General features: G+C 49.2%; 1 protein-coding gene across 1 annotated transcript in view; it reads right to left on the minus strand.

The window, feature by feature from the left end:
• LOC135573963 (inositol polyphosphate-4-phosphatase type I A-like) overlaps positions 1–24,186 on the minus strand; it is a 50,764-nt gene that overhangs the window by 2,874 nt on the left and 23,704 nt on the right. Inside the window, exons 2-24 of the mRNA XM_065024443.1 lie at positions 20,825–21,040; positions 20,547–20,591; positions 20,341–20,459; positions 19,019–19,135; positions 18,690–18,769; positions 16,711–16,825; positions 16,475–16,565; positions 15,728–15,875; positions 15,531–15,580; positions 15,401–15,475; positions 13,948–14,052; positions 13,757–13,865; positions 13,038–13,055; positions 11,604–11,790; positions 9,406–9,624; positions 8,794–9,097; positions 8,384–8,416; positions 7,906–8,078; positions 7,074–7,197; positions 6,722–6,989; positions 6,543–6,640; positions 6,346–6,458; positions 5,339–5,493 (exon numbers count right to left, since the gene is read on the minus strand). Coding sequence (XP_064880515.1) covers positions 5,339–5,493; positions 6,346–6,458; positions 6,543–6,640; positions 6,722–6,989; positions 7,074–7,197; positions 7,906–8,078; positions 8,384–8,416; positions 8,794–9,097; positions 9,406–9,624; positions 11,604–11,790; positions 13,038–13,055; positions 13,757–13,865; positions 13,948–14,052; positions 15,401–15,475; positions 15,531–15,580; positions 15,728–15,875; positions 16,475–16,565; positions 16,711–16,825; positions 18,690–18,769; positions 19,019–19,135; positions 20,341–20,459; positions 20,547–20,591; positions 20,825–20,930 — 2,852 coding nt within the window. The 5' untranslated portion in view covers positions 20,931–21,040. The remainder of the gene's footprint in view (positions 1–5,338; positions 5,494–6,345; positions 6,459–6,542; positions 6,641–6,721; positions 6,990–7,073; positions 7,198–7,905; positions 8,079–8,383; positions 8,417–8,793; positions 9,098–9,405; positions 9,625–11,603; positions 11,791–13,037; positions 13,056–13,756; positions 13,866–13,947; positions 14,053–15,400; positions 15,476–15,530; positions 15,581–15,727; positions 15,876–16,474; positions 16,566–16,710; positions 16,826–18,689; positions 18,770–19,018; positions 19,136–20,340; positions 20,460–20,546; positions 20,592–20,824; positions 21,041–24,186) is intronic.

The raw sequence follows: 24,186 nt of genomic DNA on the forward strand, positions 1-24,186 counted from the left end.
TGTGGGCAACAGCTAAAGCGAACGGACGGATTGTCCCGGGGAATATGGGGATGATGTTGGAGGGAGCGGTACAGAACACTAATACTGTATACAGAAGACCTGCTTTCTAGATAGAGTTACGAGCACCACAGAAAGTGAAACAAGAGCAATAGCAAAAAACACACAGACTTAAATGTTCTACATTCTAATTTCAATGCAACAGTTCCATTCCAGGGAAAACAAACAGAACTATTCAAATACTCTATAGTGAAGTATACACCTTCTCCTCTGATACATTTGGCATGACGTTTATTGCATGACGTTTATAATATAACAACATTAAAGCTGATTCTTTGGGCTGCTGACTAATTGACTGCTATTTCACTTTCCAGAGAGAAGCATTAGAGAGAAGGGGAGAAACGTCTACTATTTCAGAGAGAAGCATGAGAGAGAAGGGGAGAAACGTCTACTATTTCAGAGAGAAGCATGAGAGAGAAGGGGAGAAACGTCTACTATTTCAGAGAGAAGCATGAGAGAGAAGGGGAGAAACGTCTACTATTTCAGAGAGAAGCATTAGAGAGAAAGGGAGAAAAGGAGAAAAGTCTACTATTTCAGAGAGAAAAGGAGAAAAGTCTACTATTTCAGAGAGAAGCATTAGAGAGAACGGGAGAAACGCCTACTATTTCAGAGTGAAAGGAAGAAAAGTCTACTATTTCAGAGAGAAAGGGGGAAAAGTCTACAATTTCAGAGAGAAAAGTCTACAATTTCAGAGCGAAAGGAAGAAAAGTCTACTATTTCAGAGAGAAAGGGAGAAAAGTCTACCATTTCAGAGCAAAAGGGAGAAAAGTCTACTATTTCAGAGCGAAAGGAAGAAAAGTCTACTATTTCAGAGCGAAAGGAAGAAAAGTCTACTATTTCAGAGCATATTCATAAATGGTTATCCAAGCAACCCTGATATTGGGTTGGAACTTGGCAAAGTACCAGACAAGGGTTAATACAAAGATATCTGGAACAGCAACTAGAATTTCTCCCTCTCATTATAGTGACACCTGCATGACGATGATGTAATCACATCAAACTTTCCATAAGAATACATATATTTAGCAAATATTGAGTATTTAGACATACAAGCATGAAAATACATTTACATTACATTTACATTTCAGTCTTTTAGCAGACGCTCTTATCCAGAGCGACTTACAGGATATAATGCAACGCAATATAAATATATTCTCTATCATCAAAAGCACTAAGGAATTCAAGAGAAACAGAAAAATAAAACTTGAGAATTGAGTCAGGAACTTGGTTTTAGTTGGAATATTCCTGGATTTAGCATCACTATGGTTACAACAAGTTTAACGCAGTGGGTTCCTTCATGGGAATTAAATACACCAGCAGAACAAACTGCCACCAGCACATTCTGCAAATTTCTACAACTTTAGAATGGGCTCCTAATTGCATGTATCCCCAGAATGGAGCAATCCAACTCTTTTCTTAGGACCTACTGGGTGACAAGCTTCTGTAGTATCATTACCAACCAGCAGGAGGAGCTATTTCACATTTGGTTGAAGCAAACGCCATCCTAACGTTGTACATACTGGGGACGTGTCCTAAATGGCACCATATTCCCTATATAGTACACTACTTTGACCAGAACCTATAGGGTTCTGGTCAAAATTAGTGCACTACATAGGGAAAAAGTGTGCCATTTGGGACAGATCTTGGGTGATGCTCTCATGGAGCACATTTTCCCCTGGCTGTCCCCTCAGCTCTCCTCCCCTGGCTGACAGTCAGATGGTGTTTTCATGGGACAATAGAGGTAGTTCTACACCAGCATACTTATCAATAGATGATCTGATTTTATACATTTCTATTATTTACAATATGGATTTACAAGACTGAAAAAGTAAATACTGTAGAATACTGAGAAAGAAATACTGCATGTACTTACGTATTTGTTGATCATGTAAAACAGTAACATTGCACAAAAATCGGTAAAAATAAAAAACCTCTGAATATTCAAAACTAAACCATTGAACTAACCTAAATACACCATTAAACCCAGCCTAGCTCTCATACCAGTCACACAGGTGAGAGGCCTATAAGAAGGTTGCATAAAGCTCAACCAACAAGGACAAAATAATCCCTCCAGTTTTCCATTGTGGGTGTCGAGGAGTTGGAAATGAGGGGTGGAGGGGATGTAAGACAAGCGTGACAATCTCACAGAGGAGGCTATTTTGGGACGGATGGTCCATTTCTTTAGTAGGTCACTTTAGATTGGATTGAGTGTGGCCGTCTTGGGACGTAACACTGAAGACAGGTATTATACTGATTCAAATGGAGAGAGGCTATGGGGCTGGAAAACGATAATACCACTAGTCTACATATTAATGAGTGCATATACCATTAGATAGCTAATCATGTTTTATGGGACTAGATAGCAACTACTGTATATGATAATGGTGTGTGGACTCTCTCGGCAGACACCAGGAAGTCCAGAGTGCAAGGCTTGGAAGTAACCCAAAGAGTCTGATATCAAATCTCCCTTTCTAGGGCACTTCTCTGTGGAAGCGGGATGGATTTGGGCTGCTGGGAGATCTGGAAGTAATACTTTGACCTGGAATAAAGATCCAAGACCTGCATCTACCATCTGAGACCTGGCTAAAACATTTGGCACAACAAGCATGGGCTGTGTCTCAAATCATCCCCTATATTTAGTGCACTACTGGTCAGAGGTAGTGCATCATTTGGTGGTAGGGAGCCATTTGAGGTTTGCCCATGTACATTCTCTTCACTCTCTCTGTCATTTCCATAGAACTGCAACCCTTATTAGGTTCTCAAACAAAGAACCGATTCATATATACAAACTCTATAGTAAATAGGAAACTTGGTACAGACATGAAATTAAATCTGATCATTTTTAGTTTAACACTTCGGAAAAACTACACTGCATAATCAAACAAGCCAACAAAGGTCCCCTGAAATATCATACATTCCCAGAATTAGCCAATTCAAATTGCTCCGACCAAGATGAAACTGTGTCAATTGGCAAGACAAGCGAATAACCTTCATTAAGATGACAACGTTGATACAAAAGTGCATTGGTTTAAAGTGAAAGCGGACACAAGTCTCTCCTGCTGTAATAAGAGTAGGAAGGCCTGAGGAACAACAACAAAATGGCCACCAGATCAAAACAACATCAGCTTGATATTGCATGGCCAAGCCATCCCTTGGCTTATGCTGTATGCAAACCTTATGGAAGACGTAAACGTCAAGCAAGCCAGAACATTTGCATGACTGAAAATAAGCTCTGTGCAAAACCAAAGGATCCATGGCATCATTATTACATTTACATTTAAGTCATTTAGCAGACGCTCTTATCCAGAGCGACTTACAAATTGGAGATTATCATAATAGCATGGTTATAATCATGTCATGAGTTGGGAAGCGCCATTATAAATACTCAAGAACAACTGGGACAAAACTTCCATTAAATTCAGCTAAAACTTCCTACCGGCTATATTTCACAAAGTTTCTCTCCATACTCTCAGTTTGTTTTTGATTGTTGTAAAACAATGGGTGTTAAAACTGAGAAATATGTCAGAACACTGACAGTAACAGTCTCATACAGTACTGCACATAGACCTTTAGACCAGCCTCCTGCTCTGACTGGATTGGTTAGGACAGAGAGCAGGGCCGGAGGAGTGCTGGCTGCCCATTGGGTGGAACAGCTGGCAGTTTAGCCAAGTGACGCACATAAAGTCCAGTCAGGTACACACGGTCTGCCCTTGACCAATCAGAGGGTTCTCGCGGCTGAGCTCCCGACAGACTGACATGGAGCGACTGACTGACTCCCTGACTGCCTGTCTTCCTCCTTGACTGACAAACGAAAGTTTTGCCTTTCTTCCTGACCGACTGACTGACTGACTGATGGACACACTGGGGGGAACGGGCAGAGAGAAGAGGTGAGTAGAGGTCGAGAGTAGGTGGGGCTGGGTGGCAGAGGGGCTGTGCCTTCAGCTGCAGCGGAGCTTGGCCAGGAAGTAGGCGACGCTGAGGAACAGCCAGACGACCAGCAGGTTGGGGCTGAGGGCCAGCAGGGGCAGGGAGTACAGCAGGCTGGGGTCCAGCCTGAAATCCCGCACAGGCAACAGGCCACTCAGGTTCTTCTGGGTGACCCCCTCCCTGGTCCCAATGCTGCGGAGAGGGGGAGGGAGGAGAAGCCGGGGCCAAAAAGTACAGGTGGCGTGGATTGAGGGATGGATGGATGGATGGATGGATAGATGGATGGATGGGATAGATAGACACGTGCATTGGGACAGGGATGAAGTGGCCAATAAGAGTGGAGGAGATGGTAATACACAATATGAATGATATGTGGTGGCCATGATCAGCCATGGATAACAAAGAGATACCAGTGATGGTGCAGGTGGGGTGTGATAACATTAAGGTTAGGGCCACAGCCAGTGGAATGGAACGTGAAAAGACCCATTCAGCCAGAAACAAATCCCAAACAAGAAACACCCCAAATTAAAAATGGATAAAGGAAATCATTCCAACCAAAAACATGAGAAATAGACAAATACATTGTCATAAAAGAGGAAGAGAAAGAGAGAAAGGAAAAAATTAAGAGAAATGTTCTGCATCTTTATGAAAGAAAAGATCAAGAGGTAAGAAGAAGACAGTGATGATTCTCCATGTTCATACCACAGACAACAGATATGGAGGGGGGGGGGGGTTGTGCTCCAATCCATTTCAGTCAAGTCATTGAATTTGGATTCACTTCCTGAATAGCAGGTAGGGTAGGGGGGTATGCCAGCCTCAAGCCATGCACTTAACATTCCCCATACCAAATAGGAACAGGAAGTGGGCAGGTGAAGAGAGGAGCGAGAGACCATGCAGGGAGCTGCAGGACAGCATGGCATTACTACCCAACAGATCTTTCACATAACCTACTGTACCCTACAGGGCTCCTGTTCTGGGAGTCGTCACATCCTTACACAAGGTTTCTGCTCCTTCTACCCTCCTCCACTTCATCTAGCCCTTCATCTTCTCAGCAAGCAGTGTCAGAGAACAGGGGGATGGGGTTGGAGGAGAGCTGGATAGGGGGATGATGTGGGGGTATGGAAAGCCAGCTCTGTCATCATGGGGGAGCATTCTCCACAAACTGGCTGGACAGACTGTCAAGCAGATGCTGCGTGAGGAACCAATGCTAATTACAGAGAATTAAAATAGAACTTATATTTTATTATTTTTAAAATGGGGGAGAAGGGACCCTGTAGTTGGCACTGTCCCAGCATATGTAGCGAGCAATATGTGTGCGTTTCATTTTAGTTCAGGCAGTGGGCTGGACACCTACCTGCGCATGCAGTCGAGGGCCTGGGAGAAGACCTGTGGGGCCATGCCATGTTCGTGCTGTAGGATCAGACACTGCTCCAGGGTGACGGACATGGCCGTGCGGTCCTTAGCACTCTTACAGCTGGTGAAACGCACACCGTTCAGACGACGACAGATCTGGGGAGGAGAGATACCAGGAAATAATAGACAGCAGGTTGCTCACTACAGAATTATTATTCATGCCTGCTCTGGACCCTCATTAGTAACATCCATGGACTGGACCTCATTAGTAACATCCATACAGAAGGAAATGGACTGGACCCTCATTAGTAACATCTGGACCCTCATTAGTAACATCCATACAGAAGGAAATGGACTGGACCCTCATTAGTAACATCCATACAGAAGGAAATGGACTGGACCCTCATTAGTAACATCCATACAGAAGGAAATGGACTGGACCCTCATTAGTAACATCCATACAGAAGGAAATGGACTGGACCCTCATTAGTAACATCCATACAGAAGGAAATGGACTGGACCCTCATTAGTAACATCCATACAGAAGGAAATGGACTGGACCCTCATTAGTAACATCCATACAGAAGGAAATGGACTGGACCCTCATTAGTAACATCCATACAGAAGGAAATGGACTGGACCCTCATTAGTAACATCCATACAGAAGGAAATGGACTGGACCCTCATTAGTAACATCCATACAGAAGGAAATGGACTGGACCCTCATTAGTAACATCCATACAGAAGGAAATGGACTGGACCCTCATTAGTAACATCCATACAGAAGGAAATGGACTGGACCCTCATTAGTAACATCCATACAGAAGGAAATGGACTGGACCCTCATTAGTAACATCCATACAGAAGGAAATGGACTGGACCCTCATTAGTAACATCCAAACAGAAGGAAATGGACTGGACCCTGCAGTAACATCCATACAGAAGGAAATGGACTGGACTCCATCTCCAATAATTCATTCATGGCCCTGCAGCGAAAAATGGGCCCACCTCTGCTGCCTGCCACAGGATGTCTACGTTCTTGTTCTTCCTGGCGTGGACGTTCTGTCCCAGGAACCTCAGCAGCTCTGGTAGACACGTCTGGGAACGGGACCTGGGCAGGCCTGAGACCAGGAGAGGGGGGGGTGTTATAGGCTACATCTTAACAATATTCTCCATATAGGGCCATTTACTTCATGGTCACTTACAGTCCTCAGGTAGGACCTCCTTGAACTGTTGATAGTAGGAGTTGAGTCTGGCCAGACTCTCTAGGTTAATGATCTCCTGCAGAGACGTGTCTCCAAACCTGTCACAAACAGGAGACATGTCAACAACACAGGGACATCACCACTCTTCATCCCTCCATCATCCCTTCCCCCCCGCTCACTTCTCTGCCAGCGTCTGCTGTTCGTTGATTCCCACGTTGAAGAGCACCGGCTGGACGCGCAGCAGCATGCCGTTCTGGATCTCCCGCGGCAACGCGTCAAACATGGTCTCCGGCAACGGGATGCGGACGTTGAAGCCGTCCCGGTTGCCAGTGATGACTGGCAGCATGTCGGGGGAGGAGCTGGAGGTTGCCTGGGTCACCTTGAAGGTAACGTTCCGTAGGTCCATGATGCCAACCGACATGTCCTCCAACATGGACAGCTCCTCGCCTGGGAGGTGGGAGGTATGTGAGAGAGTGAACAATCATTAAACAGAGAGAGAAAGAACGAGAGAGCGGAGAGTGTGTACTTTACCGTAGGTGCTGAGCAGAGACTCAAACTGGGCCAGCAGGCCGATGGTGTAGAGTTGCCTGAGGAAGCCATCGTCACGGAGACAGTTCCTCAGCTTGATGATGAAGCCACAGATGAGGGCAGTGAGCTGGAGACAGATATTAACATTAACACTGAGTATACAAAACATTAGGAACACCTGCTCTTTCCATGACACTGACCAAACTATGATCCCTTATTGATGTCACCTGTTAAATCTCCCTTAAAATCAGTGGAGATAAAGGGGAGGAGATAGTTTAAAGAAGGATTTTTAAGCATTGAGACAATTAACACATGGATTGTATGTGTGTGCATTGAGGGTGAATGGACAAGACAAAACATTGAATTGCCTTTGAACAGGGTATGGTAGTAGGTGTCAGGTGCACCGGTTTGAGTGTGTCAAGAAGTGCAACGCTGCTGGGTTTTTCACACTCAACAGTTTCCCGTGTATCAAGAAGGGTTCACCAACCAAAGGACATCCAGCCAACAAGACAACTGTGGGAAGTATTGGAGTCAACATGGGCCAGCATCCCTGTGGAACACTTTCGACACCTTGTAGTCCATGCCCTGACAAATTGAGGATGTTCTGAGGGCAAAAAGAGGGGAGGTGCAACTCAATATTAGGAATTGTTCCTAATTTTGGTATACTCAGTGTATATTAACATTTTTTATTTACACATATTACTCTACCTCACTGCTTGTGTGTCTGTATGTATGTATGCGCACATGTGTGTTTGCTAATGGGCGTCTGTGCACACATGTATTTGCATCTGCGTGTGTGCGCACGTCAGTATGTGTGGATGTGTCCTGTGCTGACCGTCTGGCAGAAGACCACGTCTCGTCTGTACTGCAGGGAGAGGTCCATGGCGATGGTAGGAGCACTGTCCTGCATCAACAGGAACACCATGGAGCTCTTAGCCTTGTCACTCATCATAGCCACACACTCGGTCAGCGTGGTGAGGAGAGGGTACAGGGCCTCGCTCCACTCCCCTGGGCCAGACACACAGTAACAAAAACAGTAACACACACACACACACTATGTACTCTTCTGCATTGAAAGCATCGTGAGATCCTTAAACTGCTGCTGCAACTCCTTCATATAATGTGAGACAATAACATGTGACAACACATTGGCCTTTAAGTCCTTCATCTCTGATAAGGTACTAGAAACAGAGGTGTCATACAGACGGTGTGATATATAGAGCTAGACGAAGCAGTGGCACTGAGCTGGGCTGCAACTAGAAGCAGTCAGAGAGACAGGGGGACAGAAGCTGGGGAGAGGACAGAGCTCTTACCTGGGAAAGACTCCTCGCCACTGGGGCTGCCATCTGGAAGGGGTGGAGGTGCCACATGCATGGTTAGGGAGCACCACCAGCAACATGGCAGACAGCACACAGTACAGTAAGCACATAATAAGCTAGCTGGCTACAGTACGTAGGCTGAGCTGGCACATAGGAGGCCACAGCAACGGGACTTTGGCTGGCCTCCAGAATACAACAAGCACTGACAGACCTACCTAACACAGAGAAAAATGAACCATTCACAAATAGGAAATATACATCTTTGGAATGTTTAATACTGCACAAAAACAAGGTAGACCAATTCTAATAGGTTGAGATATGATGAATATGATAGCAGTATGATGAGAGGACAAATGTGCATGACAAAGCAAAGTGAAGTGAAGTAGGAAAGGAAAGAAACCTACATGGGTTTTTGTCAGGGCTGGGTGGGCATGCATGAGTCAGATTCAGGGTGAGAGCAGGCAGGAGGGAGGATGATGATGGGGAGGAAGGTAGTGATGATGAAGGCTCCTCCTGGGTCATGCAGTCGGGGTTGATCCAGAACGCCCTGGTACTCTGGTTACCTTTCTTATTGCTGCCGCCCTGCTGGTGGCCTGGGGTAGTGTCCCCCTGGCTGCTGTCGCCAGGCAGACGGTCCTTCTGAAGGAGTTTGTCCACCCGCTGGATGATACACTCCAGACTCTTGTCTACATTTACCCACACCTTCTCCTGGGAGGAGGGAATGAAGAAGAGGAATAGAAAAAAGAGAAGAACAGGGGAAGAGTGTAGGGGAAGAGAGAGAAGGGTGGAAGAGAGGAGAAGGGAGGAGACTCTAGAATAAACAAAAGCCAATCAAATGTAGAGTTCCAGTCTAGACATCTGATGGACCAACAAACCAAACAAAAACACAAATCCCTCAGTAAAACACACTGCTTTCTTCCTTACATACTGGAACTGGATTTTAGTGCTCCTAAACCACGAAGGCTAAACTGGAGTTGACCTGTGAACCCCTGAGCCCTGGTGACCCCTTGCCTTACCCACTCCTCCTCGTGCCAGTCGACGTGCAGCGAGGACCGGCTGTTGCATCCGCTCCACTTGGCCAGCAGCGTGTCCTGGTCGTTGCGCAGGACTACTTGATCGGTGGCGTCGGCGGAGGGTGACGCCTTGGAGGCGATGTACTCAGGACGTGCCGCGTTCAGCGCCTGGATGGCCGAGGCCAGCAGTTTGCAGTCACACTCCGTCACCAGCTGGCGAGTCTGAAGGGTAAAGGTCATACGAACCAAACAGCGGGAATTGAGCCAAGCAAGAGATGCCGTTCTGTATTCTCGTCCGTCCACATGATGACAAATTACACTGGTCAAATAATATATCAATCTCTTTGGGTTTATGACTGAAGAGTAAATACACACCCCACAAAGGTCAGTAAAACAGCATAAACATACCTGCTACCAGGCCAGGGGCTCTCCTTCCCCAACAGACCTGCTACCAGGCTAGAGGCTCTCCTTCCCCAACAGACCTGCTACCAGGCCAGGGGCTCTCCTTCCCCAACAGACCTGCTACCAGGCCAGGGGCTCTCCTTCCCCAACAGACCTGCTACCAGGCCAGGGGCTCTCCTTCCCCAACAGACCTGCTACCAGGCCAGGGGCTCTCCAGACCTGCTACCAGGCCAGGGGCTCTCCTCCTCCCAACAGACCTGCTCCCCAACAGACCTGCTACCAGGCCAGGGGCTCTCCTTCCCCAACAGACCTGCTACCAGGCCAGGGGCTCTCCTTCCCCAACAGACCTGCTACCAGGCCAGGGGCTCTCCTTCCCCAACAGACCTGCTACCAGGCCAGGGGCTCTCCTTCCCCAACAGACCTGCTACCAGGCCAGGGGCTCTCCTTCCCCAACAGACCTGCTACCAGGCCAGGGGCTCTCCTTCCCCAACAGACCTGCTACCAGGCCAGGGGCTCTCCTTCCCCAACAGACCTGCTACCAGGCCAGGGGCTCTCCTTCCCCAACAGACCTGCTACCAGGCCAGGGGCTCTCCTTCCCCAACAGACCTGCTACCAGGCCAGGGGCTCTCCTTCCCCAACAGACCTGGTACCAGGACAGGGGCTCTCCTTCACCAACAGACCTGGTACCAGGCCAGGGGCTCTCCTTCACCAACAGACCTGGTACCAGGCCAGGGGCTCTCCTTCACCAACAGACCTGGTACCAGGCCAGGGGCTCTCCTTCACCAACAGACCTGGTACCAGGCCAGGGGCTCTCCTTCCCCAACAGACCTGGTACCAGGCCAGGGGCTCTCCTTCCCCAACAGACCTGGTACCAGGCCAGGGGCTCTCCTTCCCCAACAGACCTGGTACCAGGCCAGGGGCTCTCCTTCCCCAACAGACCTGGTACCAGGCCAGGGGCTCTCCTTCCCCAACAGACCTGGTACCAGGCCAGGGCTCTCCTTCCCCAACAGACCTGGTACCAGGCCAGGGCTCTCCTTCCCCAACAGACCTGGTACCAGGCCAGGGGCTCTCCTTCCCCAACAGACCTGGTACCAGGCCAGGGGCTCTCCTTCCCCAACAGACCTGGTACCAGGCCAGGGGCTCTCCTTCCCCAACAGACCTGGTACCAGGCCAGGGGCTCTCCTTCCCCAACAGACCTGGTACCAGGCCAGGGCTCTCCTTCCCCAACAGACCTGGTACCAGGCCAGGGGCTCTTCCCAACAGACCTGGTACCCCAGGGGCTCTCCTTCCCCAACAGACCTGGTACCAGGCCAGGGCTCTCCTTCCCAACAGACCTGGTACCAGGCCAGGGCTCTCCTTCCCCAACAGACCTGGTACCAGGCCAGGGCTCTCCTTCCCCAACAGACCTGGTACCAGGCCAGGGCTCTCCTTCCCAACAGACCTGGTACCAGGCCAGGGGCTCTCCTTCCCCAACAGACCTGGTACCAGGCCAGGGGCTCTCCTTCCCAACAGACCTGGTACCAGGCCAGGGCTCTCCTTCCCAACAGACCTGGTACCAGGCCAGGGCTCTCCTTCACCAACAGACCTGGTACCAGGCCAGGGGCTCTCCTTCACCAACAGACCTGGTACCAGGCCAGGGGCTCTCCTTCACCAACAGACCTGGTACCAGGCCAGGGGCTCTCCTTCACCAACAGACCTGGTACCAGGCCAGGGGCTCTCCTTCACCAACAGACCTGGTACCAGGCCAGGGGCTCTCCCTCACAAACAGACCTGGTACCAGGCTAGAGGCTTTCCCTCACCTTATCAGCCAGGATGGCGAGGGTCCTCTCCAGACCGTTGGCAGAGCGGTCCTTGGCGGCGCGGGACAGCCTCTCAGCATAGTAGCTGACCTGGGTCTTCAGGGTGTTGATGTGGGAGATGATCTCCTTGGCCCGGACAATGTCCTGGGGGATGTACACTATAGACTGACAGCTGGACAGGGCACTGCTGCAGGGACAGACAGGGTGGGGTGTTAAGAGAACACAGCATTTACCCTGAATCACAGACATGCAGACACAGAGACAGTAGTCACAGACACGCAGAGACAGTAGTCACAGACACAGTAGTCACTGACAGACGTAGACGCACAGACAGTAGAGGTAGACGCAGAGACTAGTCACAGACAGTAGAGGTAGACGCAGGCACAGAGACAGTAGTCAGAGACACACAGAGACAGTAGTCACAGACACGCAGAGACAGTCACAGACACAGTAGTCACAGACAGACGTAGACGCAGTAGTCAGACAGACGTAGACGCACAGACAGTAGACGTAGACGCAGAGACTAGTCACAGACACGTAGACGCAGAGACAGTAGTCACAGACAGTAGAGGTAGACGCAGGCACAGAGACAGTAGTCACCGACACACAGAGACAGTAGTCACAGACACAGTAGTCACAGACAGACGTAGACGCAGTAGTCAGACAGACGTAGACGCACAGACAGTAGAGGTAGACGCAGGCACAGAGACAGTAGAGGTAGACGAAGAGACAGTAGTCAGACACGTAGACGCAGACAGTAGACACATACAGAGAGACACAGAAGACGCAGACAGCAGACGCAGATGTGTAGACAAAGATGGTAAAGATGGTAAGAGCACACACAGAAACGTGAGACTGAATGTGCACTGCATTCTGGGAACTGAAGGAGATTGTACTTCTGCAACATTCTCTCACACTGCTTGACAGATTACACACCTGGCTGCATACAATACATATCGGAATAATTCAACTCTGCTAGAATATTCTACCCTGCAGGTCTGGGACTGAGGTGAGCATCCACATCTGCATGCACAAGCCTGTTCCTCACCTGGAACACAGACAACACTATCTAGACATAGAACCACAGATGTTCAGAGTGAGGCAGACTGTTGAAGATGTAGAATGTACAATGCTATTGTTATGGATCTGTCGGTCTCTGTAGTTCTATGCCTCAAACCCCATAGCAAGCGCTCTACTGTAGACCACCCTCTGTCCATATACAGTAGCTTACGATGGTACTCACAGGCAGCCATTGTGGATTCACACTTACAGTGGTGAAACCCAGGTAGGTGACTGAGTGACTTACAGCCTTACAGCTAAAACAACAAACTCAGTGACGGCGAACAAACAATTATTTCCGTGCAGAAAGAACCAAACAAACAGTGGGGAGAATAAAATGACTAAAGAACAGAATCAGAGTACATAGGAACTCACCATTCTTCCTCATAAACGCTGATTAGAAAATAAAGATGCAATTGGAAAAAATTAAAAAGCCAGAAAACTGGAAATCATCTTTGAAATATATAATATAATTAAGGGGAAATGCCAAGGCTAGAAGCAGCATAGCATGTAGTGTATAATGAGAAAACAGCAGAAAGTCGGCCGTCAAAATGTGGATCATGCAGTAGCACAGGAACAAGGGATAAACAGACGTACATGGATTTGATAAATGAGGCATTGCATTTGACAGTATGTTGTGGGGTATCATTCATTAACCACATACATAATATCATTCTCAGGATGTGATTCTCAACTGTATAATGACGTTAATGTTTAGACAAAAGCAGTGGTGTGTGTTTAATGCAGGTATTCATTCTGCCTAATGGTTATAACCTGTAAAAACACCGTAAACATGTTTCGATGCAGTCCAACGTTCCAATATCATTTTAAAAGGGGATGGGGAGAGATACAAGGGTGTTTCTCTACCAAAAACAGACTTCGGATTCACTTGATTAGTAATGTGTCCGTTAAAAACAAGACTTAAAAAGCCAAGTCCAAACACAGCCAGATAATCAGTCAGTCAGTAGGGTTGTTAGCTGAAACAATGTGATAAGATTAGTGAGCATTGGCAGCAAGAAGGATACATCTAATACAACCAAGGTTCTACCGCAGTTCCACCTGGGTTCCACCTCTTTGTGAGGTTCTGTACTCACTGTTTCTTGGCCTCCTCGAACTTGGTGATTTGCTTGCGCAGGCCGCTGTTCTTGAAGCCCTGGTAGTGGGCGGCGGGAGCCCCGATAGTCACCACGTCATACGTGTGGTCTGGGGGAACATAACTATTAAGGCCAAAGTGGAGAGCTGCATGAACATCCAGGGGGTGGACAGGGAATGGGGCTCAGCTCACCAAAGCCAGACTCATCCTGCACCCTCATCCTCTGGACATGAAGGTTGGTGGGTATGAACTCCAGCTTCCTCTCTGCCTTCAGGTTACTGGCCTTGAACGACGGACCTGGAGGAAAGACCAGACAAAAGAGAGGGGTGGAATAGACAGAGTGGGATTCTCATGTTAAACCACAACAAACCACCTTAAACATAGTTATCTGAGGCTGAAATAAGTTTGTGTGTGTGTGTGTGTGTGTGTGTACAGTACTAACCCTTGTAGTTGGTGAGGTGTGGGGGTGAATCAGAATTAGTTGGGTAACATAGATAAGAGGTTTTATTTTCATAATATGCTTGTGAGATACTTGTCATTTAGAATGTATATTTTTGGACTATAGTGTTGGCAGTTTGCAGTTATCCTTTCTCTGCTAGGGCTCAGTTACTTGGGCCCCAGAGAGGGGAGAGGTCAGGCTTGTCTTCATATGTGAAAATATCTTTTAAACCATGTGAAGGGATGATTGAGGGGGAACCAATTATCTCTTGGCTCCACAATGTCTGTGTGCTAGACACTCCCTATTTTTCTCATTGGGGAGAGGAGGATGGCAGTGTCTGGAACCATTGTATGTCCCCTCTGAGGTTGCCCTCATCTTTCCCTAGTGTATGACCTAAGAGGCTCACTGTCTTCAGTGAGTTTGTCCAGATTTGGGTGTATTTGAAATGGGAGTATATAGAATTGACAACTGATATATGCCACTGTACTTTTGGTACTATGTTGTACCAAGAAAGAGATAAGAACTTCGTTTAGGAGACCAAACTGAACGATAATTTATAGCTAATGCTGTCTGGCTATGGGGATACTCCTCTCTCAAGTAACAATCTTTCTTTGTGAAGTTCCTATAATCTGTGGTTTGTCATGTCGACTAGGGGGGTGGATCTTTGCTATAAAAGATCTCAGTTGCCATTATGTTGACCACTCAACTTTTTATTAGAGATACTGAAATGTTGAAAGTCAAAATGCTATTGCAAAAGCTGAATTATTATTAAAGGTGAAGATTAAGCATAACTCTGACTGGTGTGTGATTTGCTCTCATCATTTGGTAATACAGGAAATTTCCACGACAGAGGTCAGAGAGAGCCTCCTGATAATCGTGCGTGTGTACAGTACTAACCCTTGTAGTTGGTGAGGTCAGAGAGAGTCTCCTGATAATCGTGCGTGTGTACAGTACTAACCCTTGTAGTTGGTGAGGTCAGAGAGAGTCTCCTGATAATCGTGCGTGTGTACAGTACTAACCCTTGTAGTTGGTGAGGTCAGAGAGAGTCTCCTGATAATCGTGCGTGTGTACAGTACTAACCCTTGTAGTTGGTGAGGTCAGAGAGAGTTGGTGAGGTCTCCTGATAATCGTGCGTGTGTACAGTACTAACCCTTGTAGTTGGTGAGGTCAGAGAGAGCCTCTGATAATCGTGCGTGATGTACTAACCCTTGTAGTTGGTGAGGTCAGAGAGAGTCTCCTGATAATCGTCTGGTACAGTGTAGTTGGTGAGTGACTCCTGATCTGTCAGTACTAACCCTTGTAGTTGTGAGGTCTCCCAGCATGGGTCTGACTGAACTCCCCTCCCAGCATGGTGACAACTCCCCCAGCTCCTCCAGCTCACAAACCCTGAACACACACACTTCGGGAACTCAGGCATTAAATGATATTTTATTAATGCACACTCAATTAACAAATCCCTGGACACGGTCACAAATGTGCATGTCGGTGTGTGTATATGTCTCTGTGTGTGTGTGAATATGTGTAGTAGTGTACCTGACAGCGTCCTCCTCCAGCAGTAGTTTGACATACTGTCTGGGGATGTTGAGAGACAACACACTTTCAGCCATCTGTTCTAGCACCCGCAGGTGGTGACCGTCCGTGGTGGGGAAACGGTACATTCTGGACATGGTGCCTCCAAACACTGAGAGACACACACACACACGGAACATGCTCAACATCATCTAACACAATCTCTGAATCATTTCTTTTGCTCCACAGTCGAGTAATAAATGATAAAGGAGCTGTATATTTGAAGGTCACATTTTGTCTCGGGGGGATTTAAAGTATAAGAGGAGCATGTGAAAAAGTATTTCCTTCCCAGAGGACAATAAGCCATTCCACTGTATACAGATGTCTGTCCAGACACACACACACACACACACACACACACACACACACACACACACACACACACACACGAGTGGTGACTAAGAAAAGCAACAATCTCTCACTGAGCGTACGGGTAATGACATTACTCAGTGAAACCTGCTAACATCCAGCCATGAGGGACGGATCGGATGGATGTCCAATCAAATCATTTAGAGTCGCAGAAATCATTTTTTAGAACAGAATCACATTAGGTGAAATGTTACGGAAGATGATACCGAACTGCATTCGTCTCAGGTGACACATGAATTATTGGCGCCTGCTTACAAAGCGTCTCAGTGGGGAGACAGGCTCTTCTAGTGGGCTTTGGTAGAGGTGGTGAGATAATGGGACAGACCCAGCTGTCCCTCCTACCTGATGTCAGCAGGGTGTCTTTGCATAAAGATGCATATTTGGCTCTGACACCCATGGATTCTGTCAGGCTCTCATCCACTGGAAGCACGGTCTGTGGCACACAGGGATAGAAGAGTCACACATGCAGGATGCACACACACACACACACACACACACACACACCCTGGCCACGGTCTCACAGGTGTCTGACATTTGGTGTCAGCGGTAGGGATCCGGCGAGAGTCTCGGAAGCTCACCCTGCCGTTGATGGCGTCTGGTAACCTGGCAACAGGCAGAGTCCTCTGATCCCTCTTCTCCTCTATCTGCCAGGCAATGATGGTGATGTTCCCCACGTGCTTGTTCTCTGCAGATCTGTTCATCAATAACACACACCAGTAGGGCTGTCAACGGCATCCCCCAGGAACACACAGTCTACAGTCAGCAACGATCAAACAGCAGAAAACTATGACAGACCCAAAACAATCTAGCTGAAAAATGTTTAGGCTTCATATTTACATTACTATGGAGCCATACATTTAAGCATCCTCGTCTGTTATAAGACAATAATCATTTGGGTGTTTACATTTGTCCCATTTCACAAATGTACAAGAATATATTATACATGTGTGAATATCCCATCTCCTCCTGAGACCCCCTGACAGAGTGGGGTCACGACCAGGGTCAGCCATTGATAACTAAAGAATGAAACAGGATTAGTGAGCGTTGGCAGCAAGCAGGACACACCTGATACAACAGCAAACCCTGGAAAAATTAAGGTTAAGTGCCTTGCTCAAGGGCACACAGATTTTGTTTTACAATGCAGGCTCAGGTTACTGGCACAGCACTCCAACCGCTAGGCTACCTGTCACCTTACCAAAGGCATGGCCTATTTTATTTGATTTAACCAGGCAAGTCAGTTAAAGAACAAATTCTTATTTTACAATGACGGCCTACCCCGGCGACGCAGGGCCAATTGTCCGCCACCCTATGGGACTCCCAATCACGGCCTATTGTGATAGAGCCTGGATTCGAACCAGGGTGTCTGTAGTTACACTCTTAGCACTGAGATGCAGTGCCTCAGACCACGGCGCCACTCGGGAGCAATATGAATATAATTATAATCATAATGACATACGAATCCTGTCTGAATCAATTCCACCTGTCTGTCTCTCCTACCCCAGGGCCAGGTGTAACCCGCGTCTCTCCTACCCCAGGGTCAGGTGTAACCCGCGTCTCTCCTACCCCAGGGTCAGGTGTAACCCGCGTCCCTCCTACCCCAGGGTCAGGTGTAACCCGCGTCCCTCCTACCCCAGGGTCAGGTGTAACCCGCGTCCCTCCTACCCCAGGGTCAGGTGTAACCCGCGTCTCTCCTACCTCCAGGGTCAGGGCCAGGTGTGTAACCCGCGTCTCTCCTCACCTCCCTCCTACCCCAGGGTCAGGTGTAACCCGCGTCTCCTCCTACCTCGGGGCCAGGTGTAACCCGCGTCTCTCCTACCTCGGGGTCAGGTGTAACCCGCGTCTCTCCTACCTCGGGGTCAGGTGTAACCCGCGTCTCTCCTACCTCGGGGTCAGGTGTAACCCGCGTCTCTCCTACCTCAGGGTCAGGTGTAACCCGCGTCTCTCCTACCTCAGGGTCAGGTGTAACCCGCGGGTCAGGTGTAACCCGCGTCTCCCTACCTCAGGGTCAGGTGTAACCCGCGTCTCTCCTACCTCAGGGTCAGGTGTAACCCGCGTCTCTCCTACCTCAGGGTCAGGTGTAACCCGCGTCTCTCCTACCTCAGGGTCAGGTGTAACCCGCGTCTCTCCTACCTCAGGGTCAGGTGTAACCCGCGTCTCTCCTACCTCAGGGTCAGGTGTAACCCGCGTCTCTCCTACCTCAGGGTCAGGTGTAACCCGCGTCTCTCCTACCTCAGGGTCAGGTGTAACCCGCGTCTCTCCTACCTCAGGGTCAGGTGTAACCCGCGTCTCCTACCTCAGGGTCAGGTGTAACCCGCGTCTCTCCTACCTCAGGGTCAGGTGTAACCCGCGTCTCTCCTACCTCAGGGTCAGGTGTAACCCGTGTCTCTCCTACCTCAGGGTCAGGTGTAACCCGTGTCTCTCCTACCTCAGGGTCAGGTGTAACCCGTGTCTCTCCTACCTCAGGGTCAGGTGTAACCCGTGTCTCTCCTACCTCAGGGTCAGGTGTAACCCGTGTCTCTCCTACCTCAGGGTCAGGTGTAACCCGTGTCTCTCCTACCTCAGGGTCAGGTGTAACCTGTGGTTCTTCTCCTGCAGCAACTCCTTCACAGGAAACAGAGCTGAGCCCAATAAATACATCTAGATCAGGAGAAAGAGAGAAAGCGAGAGAATAAAAAGAGAGAAAGCGAGGGAGAGAGAACGAGGGAGGGAGTGAGCGAGAGAGAAAGGATACAGAGACAGACATCGAAGAAAACAACACTCCCAAGGTGGCTGGTGAGGGAAGGGAGGTGATGAAAGGAATGGGACTGACCTAGTAGTTTATTATCTGATGGGAGCAGGACATATTACTTGGTGTTTTAATGTCATCTTATCTAATATTCTACTCACCGTGCCCTGAGAGCGGTCCTTGACATCGTACACAGACAGCTTGACCTGCGTCTGCTGGTTGATCAGAGAGTCCTGGAAGAAGGCTATGCTGCTCAGGAATATAGGGTTATTGGTGCCCTGTAGGGGGAAGCAATCAATCCATGAAGCTCTCATTGTTGCTTCATCTAAACTGTACACATACAGAAAGATATTAGTTAACAACATTCTAAAATCATGTTTTATTGTCACATACACCAGATAGGTGCAGTAGATTGTGTTGTTTTACAGTGTTGGGACGACGGCAGTAGGGGGCAGAGTGACGACGGCAGTAGGGGGCACAGGGACGACGGCAGTAGGGGGCAGGGACGACGGCAGTAGGGGGCACAGGGACGACGGCAGTAGGGGGCAGAGGGACGACGGCAGTAGGGGCAGAGGGAGGACGGCAGTAGGGGCAGAGGGACGACGGCAGTAGGGGGCAGAGGGACGACGGCAGTAGGGGGCAGAGGGACGACGGCAGTAGGGGGCAGAGGGACGGCGGCCCCAGGGGGCAGAGGGACGGCGGCAGTAGGGGGCAGGGACGACGGCAGTAGGGGGCAGAGGGACGACGGCAGTAGGGGGCAGAGGGACGACGGCCCCAGGGGCACAGGGACGACGGCAGTAGGGGGCAGAGGGACGACAGCAGTAGGGGGCAGAGGGACGACGGCAGTAGGGGGCAGAGGGACGACGGCCCCAGGGGGCAGAGGGACGACGGCAGTAGGGGGCAGAGGGACGACGGCAGTAGGGGGCACAGGGACGACTGCAGTAGGGGGCACAGGGACGGCGGCAGTAGGGGGCACAGGGACGGCGGCAGTAGGGTGCAGAGGGACGACGGCAGTAGGGGGCAGAGGGACGGCGGCAGTAGGGGGCAGAGGGACGGCGGCAGTAGGGGGCAGGGGGACGGCGGCAGTAGGGGGCAGAGGGACGGCGGCAGTAGGGGGCAGAGGGACGGCGGCAGTAGGGGGCACAGGGACGGCGGCAGTAGGGGCACAGGGACGACGGCAGTAGGGGGCACAGGGACGACGGCAGTAGGGGGCACAGGGACGGCGGCAGTAGGGGGCACAGGGACGGGGCACAGGGGACAGGGACGGCAGTAGGGGGCACAGGGACGACGGCAGTAGGGGGCACAGGGACGACGGCAGTAGGGGGCACAGGGACGACGGCCCCAGGGGGCACAGGGACGACGGCCCCAGGGGGCACAGGGACGACGGCAGTAGGGGGCACAGGGACGACGGCCCCAGGGGGCACAGGGACGACGGCCCCAGGGGGCACAGGGACGACGGCAGTAGGATGATGGTCTGTCTCACCTCGATGATCTCAGTCTGGGTGTGTTTGGTCCAGAAGGCCTGGGGAGGGGTGGTGCAGCTCACTGCCACAAAGCTGTTGGGTTTCCGCTCCAGAGCTGGGGTCACCAACTCATTACAGGCTGGGGAGGGAGGGACACAGCACGTTGGAACGCATGGAACAAGAAATGAAAGACAAATTCCTTTAGAAGTTCATTTACTGTACTCACCCACACTGAACTCTAGAACAGGCTCATCTGGATCCTGGCTGTTCCCTACAAAACAGCAAAGTAGCATTAAAAGTCATTTTCCACTAATTCAGTTGGCAGAAATGAGAGGACAACAGTGATAAAAACATGTCGGTGTACCTTGATATACAGACTGGATCAACAGGATGTGTACAAGGCAGGAAGTCATTCCATTACCAATTGTTCATCACATGGTCTCTCATATTGTTTGTTTCCTTGATATAGTCTGTGTCCAACACACAACCCTTTCCCATTCTCACCTGCGAGTGCCAGGCCGATCATCTCAGAGGAGAGGTCAAAGGTGTTGGCCCGGTACACTGACCAGGGTCTCTGGTGGCGGGGGCTACGCTCTCTAGCCTCCGACATCCTGATCCTGCTGGCCTTTTCCAGGGGGAGGAGAGGCACACACCCTTGGTGAGAACACACAACCTTGTACTGAGCCACTCCACGACCCCGCCTGGGCCTTCCTCTACGAGCTGAGAGAAGGAGGGAGAGATGGGGAGAAAGAGGGACAATGATAAACATAAGGGACCACACCAACTATACGTCCAGTCACATCTCCACTCTGACCAGTGTTTCTCTCTCTCTTTTCCCTCTCTGTACCCCCCTTCATCTTCTCCGCTCACGTTTCGCTTTTGGTGCAGGAGCACTGCAGGCTGTGGAGGTGGCTGGACTCCCAGAGGAGAGGCTAGTCCACATAGAGAGAGAGAGGGATGGACGGAAATATATATAGAGAGAGACAGGGATGGAGGGACATCGACAGAGAGAGCAGCACGTGTCTGTGAACATGCAGTTAGACATCATTACTCTGTTTCAGCAGCATCCCGAGGGCACTGCATCTATCTCTCTGCTGCACAATCTGCTCTCAACCACATCTGACAAATTAGATCATTTGTGTGTGTGTGTGAGAGAGAGAGAGAGTGAGTGAGTGAGAGAGAGAGTGTGCGCGCACGCGTCCGTCTATATGTGAACTCAAGTTTGTCTAGCAAGGCTTTTGTCCATGGAGTCCTACATTCATAGATTTCAGAGTTTTGATACAGTGGATGCATGGTCTTTGTTTGGGCACAAAGTGTACAACATGAAGTAAACACAGACGGTCCTTTAGCCTGCCAGCAGACAGGAACCAGCTCTGAATACGACAATGTTATTCGTCCTGTTTACACAATGGTCTCCCGTCATTTCAAAACTGTTGCTTACAATTTCAAGGGGCACTTTATCACATTAATTCAGAGAGAAGCCACGATAGAGTAGGTGTCAAATCGCACATATTTCAACCCTCGAGTCATCAGTTAATTGATAGCATTATAGTTATAAAACGTATCATCTTAAATAATGGCAGCATACAGTGCCTTCAGAAAGTATTCAGACCCTCGACTTCTCCCACATTGTTACGCAACAGCCTTATTCTAAAATGTATACAATATTTTAGTCCCCTCATCAATCTACACACAATACCCCATAATGAAAAAGTGAAAAGGTTTTGATTTTTCTCAAATATATATATTTGGAAAAAAAGGCACACACCTGTCTATATAAGGTCCCACAGTTGACCGTGCATGTCAGAGCAAAAACCAAGCCAAGAGGTTTAAGGAATTGTCCATAGAGCTCAGAGACAGGATTGTGTCGAGGCACAGATCTACCAAAACATTTCTGTAACATTGAAGGTCCCAAAGAACCCAGTGGCCTCCATCATTCTTAAATGGAAGAAGTTTGGAACCACCAAGACCCTTCCTAGGTCTGGCCGCCGGGCCAAACTGAGCAATCGGGGGAGAATGGCCTTGTTCAGGGAGGTGACAAAGAACCCTATTTGTCACTCTTACAGTTACTCTGTGGAGATGGGAGAACCTTCCAGAAGGACAACCATCTCTGCAGCACTCCTCCTAATCAGGCCTTTATGGTAGAGTGGCCAGACGGAAGACAATCCTCAGTAAAAGGAACATGACAGCCTGCTTGGAGTTTGCCAAAGGGCACCTAAAGGACTCTCAGACCATGAGAAACAAGATTCTCTGTTCTGATGAAATTGATTGAACTCTTTGGCCTGAAAGCGAAGCATCACGTCTGGAGGAAACCTGGCACCATCCCTACAGTGAAGCATGGTGGTGCTGCATCATGCTGTGGGGATGTTCTTCAGCGGCAGGGACTGGGAGACTAGTCAGGATAGAGGGAAAGATGAACGGAGCAAAGTACTGAGATATCCTTGATGATATCCTGCCCCAGAGAGTTCAGGACCTCAGACTGGGGCAAAGGTTCACCTTCCAACAGGACCATGACCCTAAGCACAGTTAAGACAACGCAGGAGTGGCTTCGAGACAAGTCTCTGAATGTCCTTGAGTGGCCCAGCCAGAGCCCGGACTTGAAACCGATCGAACATCTCTGGAAAGACCTGAGAATAGCTGTGCAGCGAATGCACTGTATAAGCTGGCATCAACTGAAGGGTCTGAATGGGCATAAATGGAGCAACAGGTGCCCTTCACGCAAAATAACAATGAGTGGTGGCAGATGTTTTTCCTCAATGTTGAACTGACACTTTCATATCAGTGGTGCCTATTCCAAATACAGAGCGCATTTCTGCTCTCACTCCTCATCACAAAACCATCCAATGTCCCTCCCACTCCTCATCCTCTCCCCAAACCTCCCCCTCAGGGGACAAAGTTCATCCAGGGAAGGCCCTCAGCCATTGGCCAGTTAGCCCAGGAACCAGGCCTCTCCTCAAACAGGAACAATTAGCCCATTTACACTGAGGCTGGAGGCTGTGGGTAATAGACCAGCCCTGGTCTACTTAACAGCTTCAATAGAGATCCACACTCTATTTCTGTCACTGCTAACAGCTGGAGTATAGTAGCTAGCAACAGCCCACAGCACCAGGGCTAGAACACCTCAGAGAGACTAGGTCAGGCAAGGAGGAAAAGGTCAGAGCTGCTTGCTTTCACATACGTCTGTTGACAATACCCAGCTTAGTCAAGATGATCAACACTGCCTGGATGTACCGTATAAACAAAACCACTTATCAAGGTTCCGTTGAACGCTTTGTTCCTCTGTGATACCACAGGTCCACTGCTGGGTTAAATGACAAGTGTTGGGCTGATATGTAGGGCATCCTTTATGCAGAGAGCCTTTCTAGCGTTCATGTGGACTTTCCCAGAGATTCAGCTGTGGCGAGATAATACAAACAGCAGGATCTTTTTCTCAGGATTCTGATGGAACCACTCCATCTGCCCCCTATTGTCTCCATGGTAACAACAGTGCACTCTTCAAAGTATCACTCTGGGACTTGCTCAATGAAACACACAAACCAGGTTTCCTAAAGAAAAAGGTTTGCTTATTTAGTTGGACTGTAAGGACATAGACATGGCAGAAGGGTTAGTCATCAGCTTGACTGGAAGGCACATTACTGTGTGTTATGATGATGATGAGTAGGAGCAGAAGGATAAGGACATCCTGCTAGCTTAATGATGTCTGCTCTGATCAAGTAGGTAAACTTCCCCTGCAGGGCAGTGTTTCTCCTAGGTTGCATCAAGGACATCCTGCTAGCTTAATGATGTCTGCTCTGATCAAGTAGGTAAACTTCCCCTGCAGGTCAGTGTTTCTCCTAGGTTACATCAAGGACATCCTGCTAGCTTAA

Source organism: Oncorhynchus nerka, linkage group LG2 (assembly GCF_034236695.1).
Source record: "Oncorhynchus nerka isolate Pitt River linkage group LG2, Oner_Uvic_2.0, whole genome shotgun sequence".
In the NCBI taxonomy this organism is placed as follows: domain Eukaryota; kingdom Metazoa; phylum Chordata; class Actinopteri; order Salmoniformes; family Salmonidae; genus Oncorhynchus; species Oncorhynchus nerka.